Source organism: Scyliorhinus torazame, chromosome 12 (assembly GCF_047496885.1).
Source record: "Scyliorhinus torazame isolate Kashiwa2021f chromosome 12, sScyTor2.1, whole genome shotgun sequence".
NCBI classification, from domain to species: Eukaryota; Metazoa; Chordata; class Chondrichthyes; order Carcharhiniformes; family Scyliorhinidae; genus Scyliorhinus; species Scyliorhinus torazame.
Genome location: NC_092718.1, coordinates 98482044 through 98493900, shown reverse-complemented (window position 1 = coordinate 98493900; position 11857 = coordinate 98482044). Strand labels below are relative to the sequence as shown.

The following is an 11857-nucleotide window of genomic DNA, read 5'->3' as shown; positions in this document are numbered from 1 at the left end:
TCCTTCCTCCTTCTAAACTCCGAGTACTCAACTTCCAGAGTCCTCAACCGATCTGCATCTAACAAGATCTTCATTCCAGGCGTTCTGCTTGTGAATCTCCAAGGCCAGCACATCCTTCCTTAGATATTGGGCCAAAACTGCTCACAACACTCCAAATGGGGTCTGACCAGAACCTTATACAGACTCAGAAGTAGATCCCTGCTCTTCTAGTTCCTCTCCCATTTATTGCCCATCCCTAATTGCCCTTGCGGGGAAGTTAAGAATCAACCACATTGCTGTGAGTCTGGAGTCACATAAGGATGGTAGATTGCCTTCCCTTAAGGACAGATGGTATTTTACAACAATCAACAATGGTTTCATGGTCATCATTGAGTTCTAATTCAACTTTCAGCACCTGCAGTGGCAGGATTTGAACCTGGGACCCCAAAACAGTACTCTGGGTCTTTGGATTACTAGTCCTGCGACAATTTCTTGATCTGGGATAAATATAATAAAAATCTTTGTTAGTGTCAAAAGTAGGTTTACATTAAGACTGCAACGAAGTTACTGTGAAAATCCCCGAGTTGCCACACTCCGCACCTGCTTGGGCACACTGAGGGAGACCCCAGAGTGTCCAATTCACCTAAAAAAAACGTATTTTGGAACTTTGTGGGATGATACCGGAGGAACCCCACGCAGACACGGGGAGAACATGCAGACTCCGCACAGACAATGACCCAAGCCGGGAATCGAACTGGCTCTGTGAAGTTGCAGTGCTACCGTGCTCTCGTGCCCCAGCTTCGGGAAAGAGATGGAATGCTATTGAAAAGGGGCAGGCGCAGCAACGTTTCTGAAATAAACATATTGGTACCGAAAAGTTTCAATTGCACAAGTTTCTCTCAGGTGAAAAGCGCTGTCATTGTGGTTTCTATAAATGCTGGAACTGATGAGCTGTGTACACCAGGAGGAGCGGATCAGTCACCGAGTGAAACAAGGACTGGCGCCGTTGTCTCAGGATGGACAGACTCACTCTGACCGCCGGAGCGTTTTGTTTATTGATCTCAGTGGGTGAGGATCACTTTCTCATCTCATTTCTTTTAGTGATTGGAGAAACTAGACAGTAAGAGACTGTCACAGTGAATCAGGGGATGTTGTTATTGTCACTTGAGAAAAGTCTCTGTTGTGTTGAATGTGAGCGCTTCTCTCATTGTGATTTTCTTTCTCAGCTCAGCCCCAGGGTTTTATCATCCTGACAGAAAACAGACGGATTAATGTGACCGAAGGAGGAAACGCGTTTTTCTCATTGAAGCCGTCAGCTGCGGCGATGTTTGGGAGCTGGGCATTCAAGGACACAGTTATTGCCCAGTGGGCCGGAGCAACATTTTCTCTAAATATTAATTACGGAGAACGGGCTGAGTTATTCCTGCCGAACGGATCACTCCTGCTGAAGTCAGTGAGAGTTTCGGACAGTGGAGATTACTCTATTAACATGTTTAATGAAGTCGGCAGTGAAACATCAGCAATCCTCACTCTGCATGTCCTGGGTAAGTGACAGGTCTTTGTGAATGGGCCGAAGGGCCGCTTCTGTCCTGTGAATCTCTGCCCCTTCCAGTGCGCGATGACGCCTTCAGGAGCGAGGCCGCATGCGCAGAGCTCCCTTGGCCCTTTTGACGAGTTTTGGGGGAGTGGGGTTGATGAGAAACTCACCTGAAATGAAAACCAGGGACACCTCTCCCGGGGAAGAAGGGGGGGGAGGGGAGAAGGGGGTGAACATGGGGTGTTGGTGATCATATCTCATGCCGATGACAAGCGCGCCATAACAAATACAAACGTGACAAGACGTGAGGAGACTCCCAGACTCAGAGTCCCAGAGTCAATGTGGATTGGAAACGTTAATTCTGTTTCTGTCTCCGCACAGATGCTGCCAGAACTGCAGAGACTTTCCAGCATTTTCTGTGTGTGCCCCACAAGGGAAATGGACAAAAGACAAAGGACAATTCACCGTCAAAACAAGGGAAATTGGCCACTTTAGGGATTAAGATTATTCATGAATTGTTGGTTATGAGTGAACTCGGGGAGGAGGGTAGAGCGGGGCAGGGAAAAGGAGGGTAGAGAGGGATAGGGGAAGGAGAGTAGAGAGGCGGAGGCGGAAGGAGGGTAGAGAGAGGTAGGGGGAAGGAGGGTAGAGAGGGGTTGGGGAAGAAGGGTGGGGAGGGGTAGGGGAAGGCGGGTAGAGAGGGGGAAGGAGGGTAGAGAGGGGTAGGGGAAGGAGGGTAGAGAGGGGTAGGGGAAGGAGGGTAGAGAGGGGTAGGGGAAGGAGAGTAGAGAGGGTTAGGGGAAGGAGAGTAGAGAGGGGGAAGGAGGGTAGAGAGGGTTAGGGGAAGGAGGGTAGAGAGGCGGAGACGGAAGGAGGGTAGAGAGAGGTAGGGGGAGGGTAGAGAGGGGTCGGGGGAAGGCGGGTAGAGAGGGGTAGGGGAAGAAGGGTAGAGAGGGGGAAGGGAATGCACTCCTGTCACGACCCTGGAATGTGGGGTTTCATGGAGGAATTGTTGGGAAAAAAGTTGCTTTCAGAAACACCACAGCCAGCGTTGCAGCAGTTGCCGCCCAGACTGGCAGTGAGGTGGGAGGCATGAGAAGTGGTACCGAGACAGCACAGCTTCGGGGCGGCCCTCTCTGCCGAACTCACCCCCCCCCCCCCCCCCACACATGCAAAATGTCCTGACCACCGACAGAATGTTAATCCGTCAGTCACGCCTCATGCTATTGCTCTGATAGATTAAACCGCCGAGTTAGAATCCACTTGATCACTGAGACGCCAGGGAATCTCTCATCCCCACCTTCTTATTCCATTACCTCTGACCAAGCTGCATTTGTAGTATAACTGCGCCCGGTTTAGAAAATGAAGACATCTCACATCAAAGCCTCAATAATTAAATAAATGTACCCTTATTCAGCTGTGGTATCTCCGTATATGGTGTGCGCGCAGATATCTGCGTAATCTGGACAGAATCAAATGAAACCACTAAACACAGCAGCATTTTAAACACGGGAGTTACATCCGTGTCCATTTAATGCTGACATGTCCACAATCTTTTCGGCCGTCCATTCGCTCGAAACAATCCCCTGAACCCGGAGTCTCCAGCGATTCATGGTACTGCGAATACACAGGAAGCCCTGCACACAGGAATGCCTGTTTCCAGTCACTGAGTGGTTGCATCTGCATTCGGACATACATTCACGGGTTTCGAGGAACCTTGAGAATGACTTCACCTCGGCAAACCTGCTACAGCATCCCGAGTATTCTAGGTGATATCCAATAATTGTGCGCCGAGTGGAAACTCCACGCCTTAATATCTCAGGATTTCTGAGAACAAATTAATGATCCCTTGACAGTTTCCCTCTTGCAATTTCTCATAATAAGAAGTCTTCCAGCACCAGGTTGAAGTCCAACAGGTTTGTTTCGAATCACTAGCTTTCGGAGCCCAGCTCCGTCCTCAGGTGAAAGCTAATGATTCGAAACAAGCCTGTTGAACTTTAACCTGGTGTTGTAAGACTTCTTACTGTGCCCTCCCCAGTCCAACGGCCGGCATCTCCACATCAATTTCTCATAAGTACAATTAAATTGCTGACCCTCCATGCTGCTGATGCTATACGAAGGAAACTTTGTTCATATTTCTGAAGAAATAAATTCCCATGTTTTTTCCTTCCGGTCCACAAGTAAATTTAATTAGCGCGTTTCACGGAATGTCCATAGAGAACAATAACATTGGCACATACTCAACGTTTGGCTGTAGATAATTCTGAAGAAATTAATAGCAGAGTGAAAGGTAAATAGTCGTGACAAACATCAGGATTTGCTCTGTCCTGTTTCAGAACAATACAAAGACACCATGACGGTTAAAAAAAAAATTAAAACTGGATTAGGTTGGTATCAAAAAGGTTTCTGTCACTGCTTGCTGAGGGAGGGTTTAGTTTCGGTAAAATATGCCTGTTAACTGGTTGGTGGTGTCTAGCACATGAAATATTGTTGACCTCAACTGGTGCGTTGGATCCTATTCTGGGCATCACACTTTATGAGGGCTTTAATGCATCAGGGACGGTGCAGAAAGGATACACCAGGATTATTCCAGTGATTTGGAACTTCAGTTTAGTAAATAGATTGCAGAAGTTAGGACTGTTCTCCCTGGAAAAATTTAGCAATGGTGACAGTGGGCGGCATGATAGCACAGTGGTTAGCACTGTTGCTTCACAGCTCCAGGGTCCCTGATTTGATTCCCAGCTTTGGGTCACTGTCTCTGCAGAGTCTGCACGTTCTCCCCCGTGTCTGCGTGGGTTTCTTCCCGCAGTCTAAAGATGTGCAGGTTAGGTGCATTAGCCATGCTGAATTGCCCTCAGTGTCCAGAAAAGGTGAGGTGGGGCGACTTGGTTACGGGGATAGGGTGGAGGTGTGGGGTTAAGGACTTGTGCAGACTCGATGGGCCGAATCACCTCCTTCTGCACTGTAACTTCTATCTATGACACAGGGAAATATTTTATTACACAAGAGTAGTTAGGATCTGGAATGCAGTGCATGCGATTGTGGTGAACACTGGTTCAACAACACATTCCACTTGGAAAATAAGAAATGTTGAGGGCTTTGCAGAAATGGTAGAGAATTTGAACATCGCTAAAAAGAGTGACACACTGTTGAAGATTTTGCCTTGCACTCATTAGGAAAAATGGAAAAATGCCAAATTTCACACCATCATAATTGAAAGTTTACTCTATTGGCTGAACTGTTGCTAACAAAAAAGCAACGGGGAACTATAAGTTCTGCAAGCTAATTTAATTACATTTAAATAAGTATTTAACAGGTTACTCCCAAGCAGATTTGTCCCTGTATATGAACATATGTTTGTCACTTCTGGCAAGCATAAATAATAATAATAATCTTTCTTAGTGACACAAGTAGGCTTACATAAACGCTGTAATGAAGTGACTGTGAAAATCCCCCAGTAGCCACTATCCGGCGTCTGCTTGGGTACACAGAGGGAAAATTCAGAATGTCCAATTCACATAACAAGCGTGGCTATCTTGACTTGTGGGAAGAAACCGGAGTACCTGGAGGAACTTTACACGTACATAAAAAGCAAGAAGGTAGCCAGGGAAAGGGTTGGCCCACTGAAGGATAGGCAAGGGAATCTATGTGTGGAGCCAGAGGAAATGGGCGAGGTACTAAATGAATACTTTGCATCAGTATTCACCAAAGAGAAGAAATTGGTATATGTTGAGTCTGGAGAAGGGTGTGTAGATAGCCTGGGTCACATTGAGATCCAAAAAGACGAGGTGTTGGGTGTCTTAAAAAATATTAAGGTAGATAAGTCCCAAGGGCCTGATGGGATATACCCCAGAATACTAAAGGAGGCTGGAGAGGAAATTGCTGAGGCCTTGACAGAAATCTTTGGATCCTCACTGTCTTCAGGGGATGTCCCAGAGGACTGGAGAATAGCCAATGTTGTTCCTCTGTTTAAGAAGGGTAGCAAGGATAATCCAGGAAATTACTGGAGAGAATTCTTCGAGACAGGATCTACTCCCATTTGGAAGCAAATGGACGTATTAGTGAGAGGCAGCATGGTTTTGTGAAGGGGAGGTCATGTCTCACTAACTTGATAGAGTTTTTGGAGGAGGTCACTAAGATGATTGATGCAGGTAGGGCAGTGGGTGTTGTCTATATGGACTTCAGTAAGGCCTTTGACAAGGTCCCTCATGGTAGACTAGTACAAAAGATGAAGTCACACGGGATCAGGGATGAGCTGGCAAGGTGCATACAGAACTGGCTAGGTCATAGAAGGCAGAGAGTAGCAATGGAAGGATGCTTTTCTAATTGGAGGGCTGTGACCAGTTGTGTTCCACAGGGATCAGTGCTGGGACCTTTGCTGTTTGTAGTATATATAAATGATTTGGAGGAAAATGTAACTGGTCTGATTAGTAAGTTTGCAGATGACACAAAGGTTGGTGGAATTGCGGATAGCGATGAGGACTGTCAGAGGATACAGCAGGATTTAGATTGTTTGGAGACTTGGGCGGAGAGATGGCAGATGGAGTTTAATCCGGACAAATGTGAGGTAATGCATTTTGGAAGGTCTAATGCAGGTAGGGAATATACAGTGAATGGTAGAACCCTCAAGAGTATTGAAAGTCAAAGAGATCTAGGAGTACAGGTCCACAGGTCACTGAAAGGGGCAACACAGGTGGAGAAGGTAGTCAAGAAGGCATACAGCATGCTTGCCTTCATTGGCCGGGGCATTGAGTATAAGAATTGGCAAGTCATGTTGCAGCTGTATAGAACCTTAGTTAGGCCACACTTGGAGTATAGTGTTCAATTCTGGTCGCCACACTACCAGAAGGATGTGGAGGCTTTAGAGATGGTGCAGAAGAGATTTACCAGAATGTTGCCTGGTATGGAGGGCATTAGCTATGAGGAGCGGTTGAATAAACTCGGTTTGTTATCACTGGAACGACGGAGGTTGAGGGGCGACCTGATAGAGGTCTACAAAATTATGAGGGGCATAGACAGAGTGGATAGTCAGAGGCTTTTCCCCAGGGTAGAGGGGTCAATTACTAGGGGGCATAGGTTTAAGGTGAGAGGGGCAAGGTTTAGAGTAGATGTACGAGGCAAGTTTTTTACGCAGAGGGCAGTGGGTGCCTGGAACTCGCTACTGGAGGAGGTGGTGGAAGCAGGGACGATAGTGACATTTAAGGGGCATCTTGACAAATACAAGAATAGGATGGGAATAGAGGGAAACGGACCCAGGAAGTGTAGAAGATTGTAGTTTAGTCGGGCAGCATGGTCAGCACGGGCTTGGAGGGCCGAAGGGCCTGTTCCTGTGCTGTACATTTCTTTGTTCTTTGTTCTTTGAAACCCACGCAGACACAATGTGCAGACTCCACACAGACTGTGACCCAAACCGGGAGTTGAACCCGGGTCCCTGGCACTTTCCAGCAACAGTGCAAACCACTGTGCTACCGTGCCACCCCCAATGAGCCACGTTACGAGCTCAGCTGATTATCTTACATTGGTTGTTAGTTGAGCTATTTGTGCTTCTTTTTAAAAAATATATATTTTATTGAAATTTTTCAAACAAACCTTTTCCTGTTTTTACAACTCAACAAAGGATTATACATTAAACATTATTTAAATAATATAGTGAGCTAACAGCAAACTAGAAAGGAAAAAACAAAAAACAAATAGCAAAAACACAAAATAGTGCTCCCCCCCCCCCCCCCCCCCCCCCCCCGGGTTGCTGCTGCTGTCCTTTCTGTCTTTTCATTATCGTTCCGCGAGATAGTCAAGGAACGGTTGCCACCGCCTGGTGAACCCCTGAGCCGATCCTCTCAACTCAAATTTTATTCGTTCCAATCTTATGAACCCTGCCATGTCGTTTATCCAGGCCTCCACGCCCGGGGGCTTCGCGTCCTTCCACATAAGTAGAATCCTTCGCCGGGCTACTAGAGACGCAAAGGCCAAAATGTTGGCCTCTTTCGCCTCCTGCACTCCCGGTTCTTCTGCAACTCCAAAGAGAGCTAACCCCCAGCCTGGTTTGACCCGGACCCCCACCACCTTTGAAATCACCCTTGCCACACCCTCCCAGAACTCGTGCAGTGCCGGACACGACCAGAACATGTGTGTGTGGTTCGCCGAGCTTCCCAAGCACCTCCCACACCTGTCCTCCACCCCGAAAAACCTGTTCAGTCTTGCTCCCGTCATATGTGCTCTATGTAGAACCTTAAATTGAATCAGGCTGAGCCTGGCACACGAGGACGAGGAATTTACTCCACTTAGGGCATCCGCCCATAGCCCCTCCTCAATCTCTTCCCCCAGCTCTTCTTCCCATTTTCCCTTCAGCTCCTCTATCATTACCTCCCCCTCGTCCCTCATCTCCCGGTATATTTCGGACACTTTGCCTTCTCCAACCCATGCCCCCAAAATCACTCTATCTTGGATCCCTTGCGTCGGGAGCTGCGGAAATTCCCTCACCTGTTGCCTCGTAAATGCCCTCACTTGCATGGTATCGGAAGGCATTCCCTGGTGGCAACTTATATTTTTCTTCTAGCGCTCCCAGACTTGCAAACGTCACGTCTATAAACAGGTCCCGCAGCTTCCTAATTCCTGCTCGCTGCCAACACTGGAATCCCCCATCTATCCTCCCCGGGACGAACCTGTGGTTATTCCTTATCGGGGACCACACCGAGGCACCTGTGTCGCCTCCACTGCCCCCAGATCTTCAAGGTCGCCACCACCACTGGGTTTGTGGTATACCTTTTCGGGGAGAAAGGCAGCGATGCCGTCACCAGCGCTTTTAGGCTCGTTCCCTTACAGGACGCCATCTCTAGCTTTTTCCACGGCGCACCCTCTTCCTCCCTCATCCACTTACAGACCATCGACACATTGGCGGCCCAGTAGTAGTCACTCAGACTCGGCAGTGCCAGTCCCCCTCTGTCCCTACTGCGCTGCAGGAACCCCCTCTTTACCCTCGGGGTCTTTCCCGCCCACACAAAGCTCATAATACTCCTGTCTATTTTTTTGAAAAAGGCCTTTGTGATCAGGATTGGGAGGCACTGAAATACGAAAAGAAACCTCGGGAGGACCACCATTTTAACTGCCTGCACTCTGCCCGCCAATGACAGCGGCACCATATCCCACCTCTTAAAGTCCTCCTTCATCTGCTCCACCAGTCGCGTCAGGTTAAGTCTATGCAGGGTTCCCCAGTTCCTGGCCACCTGAATCCCCAGGTATCGAAAATTCCTTACCACTCTCTTCAGTGGCAGAGCATCTATCCCCCTGCCCTGTTCCCCGGGGTGCATCACAAAAAGCTCACTCTTCCCCATATTTAGTTTGTATCCCGAGAACTCTCCAAACTCCCTAAGTATTTGCATTACCTCTGGCATTCCCTCGACCGGATCCGCTACATATAGCAGTAGATCATCTGCGTATAGCGACACTTGGTGTTCCTCTCCCCCTCTAAGCACCCCCTTCCACTTCTTAGAATCCCTCAGCGCTATGGCCAATGGTTCAATTGCCAACGCGAACAGTAACGGGGACAGGGGACACCCTTGTCTTGTACCCCTATGTAGTCGAAAGTATCCCGATCTTTGCCTGTTTGTAACGACGCTTGCCATCGGGGCCCCATATAAGAGTCTGACCCATCTAATAAACCCCTCACCCAACCCAAACCTCTTCAGCACCTCCCACAGATAGTCCCACTCCACCCTATCGAATGCCTTCTCTGCATCCATCGCCACCACTATCTCTGCTTCCCCTTCCGGTGGGGGCATCATCATCACCCCCAGCAACCTTCGTTCATTAGCATTCAGTTGTCTCCCCTTTACAAACCATGTCTGATCGTCATGCACCACCCCTGGGACACAATCCTCTATCCTTGTTGCCATCACTTTGGCCAGCAGTTTGGCGTCTACATTTAGGAGTGAGATGGGCCTGTATGACCCGCACTGCAGCGGGTCTTTATCTCGTTTCAGGATTAGCGATATCGTCGCCTCCGACATTGTCGGAGGTAGCATCCCCCTTTCCTTAGCCTCATTAAAGGTTCTCGCCAAAAGTGGGGCCAACAGGTCCATATACTTCCGGTATAATTCCACCGGAAACCCACCTGGACCCGGGGCCTTCCCTGCCTGCATGTTCCCCAGTCTTTTAATCACCTCATCCACCTCGATTAACGCCCCCAGACCTGCCACCTCCTGCCCCTTCACCTTCGGGAACCTTAGCTGGTCCAGGAAGTGTAGCATTCCTTCTTTTCCCCCCGGGGGTTGGGACTTGTACAGCCTCTCATAGCAGGTCTTGAACACCTCGTTCACTTTCCCTGCTCTCTGCTCCATATTTCCCGTTTTGTCCCTAACTCCCCCGATCTCTCTCGCCGCCGCCCTCTTCCGAAGTTGTTGGGCTAGCAGCCAGCTCGCCTTTTCCCCATACTCATATTGTATCCCCTGTGCCTTCCTCCACTGTGCCTCTGCCTTTCCCGTGGTCAGCAGGTCAAACTCCGTCTGTAGTCTTCGTCTTTCTCTGTATAGCCCTTCGTCTGGGGCCTCCGCATATTTTTTATCCACACTCAAAATTTCCCCCACTAATCTCTCTCTTTCTTTGCCCTCTTGTTTCCCCTTGTGGGCTCTGATGGAGATCAGCTCTCCTCTAACCACCGCCTTCAGCGCTTCCCGTACTACCCCCACCTGAACCTCCCCATCGTCATTGACCTCCAGGTATCGCTCAATACATCCCCTCACCCTTCCGCAGACCCCCTCGTCCGCCAGTAGCCCCATACAAAATTGCCAGAGTGGGCGCTGCTCCCTTTCCTCTCCTAGTTCCAGATCCACCCAATGCGGGGCATGATCTGAAACGGCTATGGCCGAGTACTCCGTTCCTGCCTCCTTCGGGATCAGCGCCCTTCCCAAAACGAAAAAGTCTATCCGGGAGTATACCTTGTGGACGTGGGAGAAAAAGGAGAACTCTTTACCCATCGATCTGCCGAATCTCCACGGATCCACTCCACCCATTTGTTCCATAAATCCCTTCAGCACCTTAGCCGCTGCTGGCCTTCTCCCGGTCCTGGATCTGGACCAGTCTAGCCCTGGATCCAGCACTGTGTTAAAGTCCCCCCCCCATTATCAAGTTTCCCACCTCCAGGTCCGGGATACGTCCCAGCATTCGCTTCATGACTCCCGCGTCATCCCAATTCGGGGCACATACATTCACCAGCACAACCGCCTCGCCCTGCAATCTGCCACTCGCCATCACATACCTGCCCCCACTATCCACCACTATGTTCTTAGCCTCGAATGATACATGTTTCCCCACCAATATTGCCACCCCTCTGTTTTTCACGTCCAACCCTGAGTGGAATACCTGTCCCACCCATCTTTTCCTTAGTCTAACCTGATCCGCCAACTTCAGGTGCGTCTCCTGGAGCATCACTACGTCCGCCTTCAGTCTCTTTAAGTGCGCAAACACCCGTGCCCTCTTAATCGGCCCATTTAAACCTCTCACATTCCACGTGATCAGCCGGATTGGGGGGCCATTCACAACCCCCTCTCGTCGACTAGCCATCCCCTTTTTTAGGCCATCTCCTCATCCAGGTCCATGCACCCGTCTGTCCCCCAGGCAGCGCCCTCCCGCCCCGACCACCTCATCTCGTACCAGCTCCCCCTTGCACTCAGCAGCAGCAACCCAGTTAATATCCCCCCCCCCCCCCTCCGCTAGATCCCCCTCTAGCTTGATTACTCCCCCATGTTGCTTCCGGAAGTCAGCTAACTCTGGCTGACCTCGGCTTCCCCCGTTCACTCTTTGACCTCCCTGCGTGTGAGGCTCCCTTCCTTCCTGCGCCCATTTTCCGCTATAATTTCCATAGCGCGGGAAAATACCCGCGCTTTCCTCTCGGCCCCGCCCCCTATGGCGCAGTTCCCTCATTCCCCTTCCTTGTCCCTTTTTCCCACCGGCGCCCACATTTCTTCATGTCCCCCCCACCGGGGGGAGAAAAATTCCCCGTCCAACATTGCTATAGAGTAGCCCTCTCCTTTCCCCACTTTATATTTCTGTACCACCACCTCGCTGCTTCTCTCCGAACATCAAATTCTCAAATCTAGTCCAGTTTCTCTTCTTGGATGAATGTCCATGCCTCCTCCGCCGTCTCGAAGTAGTGGTGTTTGCCCTGATCTGTGACCCACAGTCGCGCCAGCTGCAGCATCCCAAATTTAATTTTCTTCCTATGGAGCACCGCCTTGGCCCGGTTGAAACTCGCCCTCCTTCTCGCCACCTCCGCACTCCAGTCTTGATACACACGTATCACCGCATTCTCCCATTTGCTACTCCATGCCTTCTTGGCCCAGATCA

The 11857-nt window shown here is 49.7% G+C and overlaps 1 protein-coding gene across 3 annotated transcripts in view; it reads left to right on the top strand.

Annotated features, from left to right (window-relative positions):
* The first annotated feature begins 926 nt into the window (after nt 1-926).
* Nucleotides 927-11857, top strand: part of LOC140386588 (cell adhesion molecule CEACAM5-like) — a 162032-nt gene continuing 151101 nt past the window's right edge. For all 3 annotated transcript variants that reach the window (XM_072469043.1, XM_072469042.1, XM_072469041.1), the window contains exons 1-2: nt 927-1047; nt 1206-1523. In XM_072469043.1, coding sequence (XP_072325144.1) covers nt 996-1047; nt 1206-1523 — 370 coding nt within the window. In that variant the 5' untranslated portion in view covers nt 927-995. The remainder of the gene's footprint in view (nt 1048-1205; nt 1524-11857) is intronic.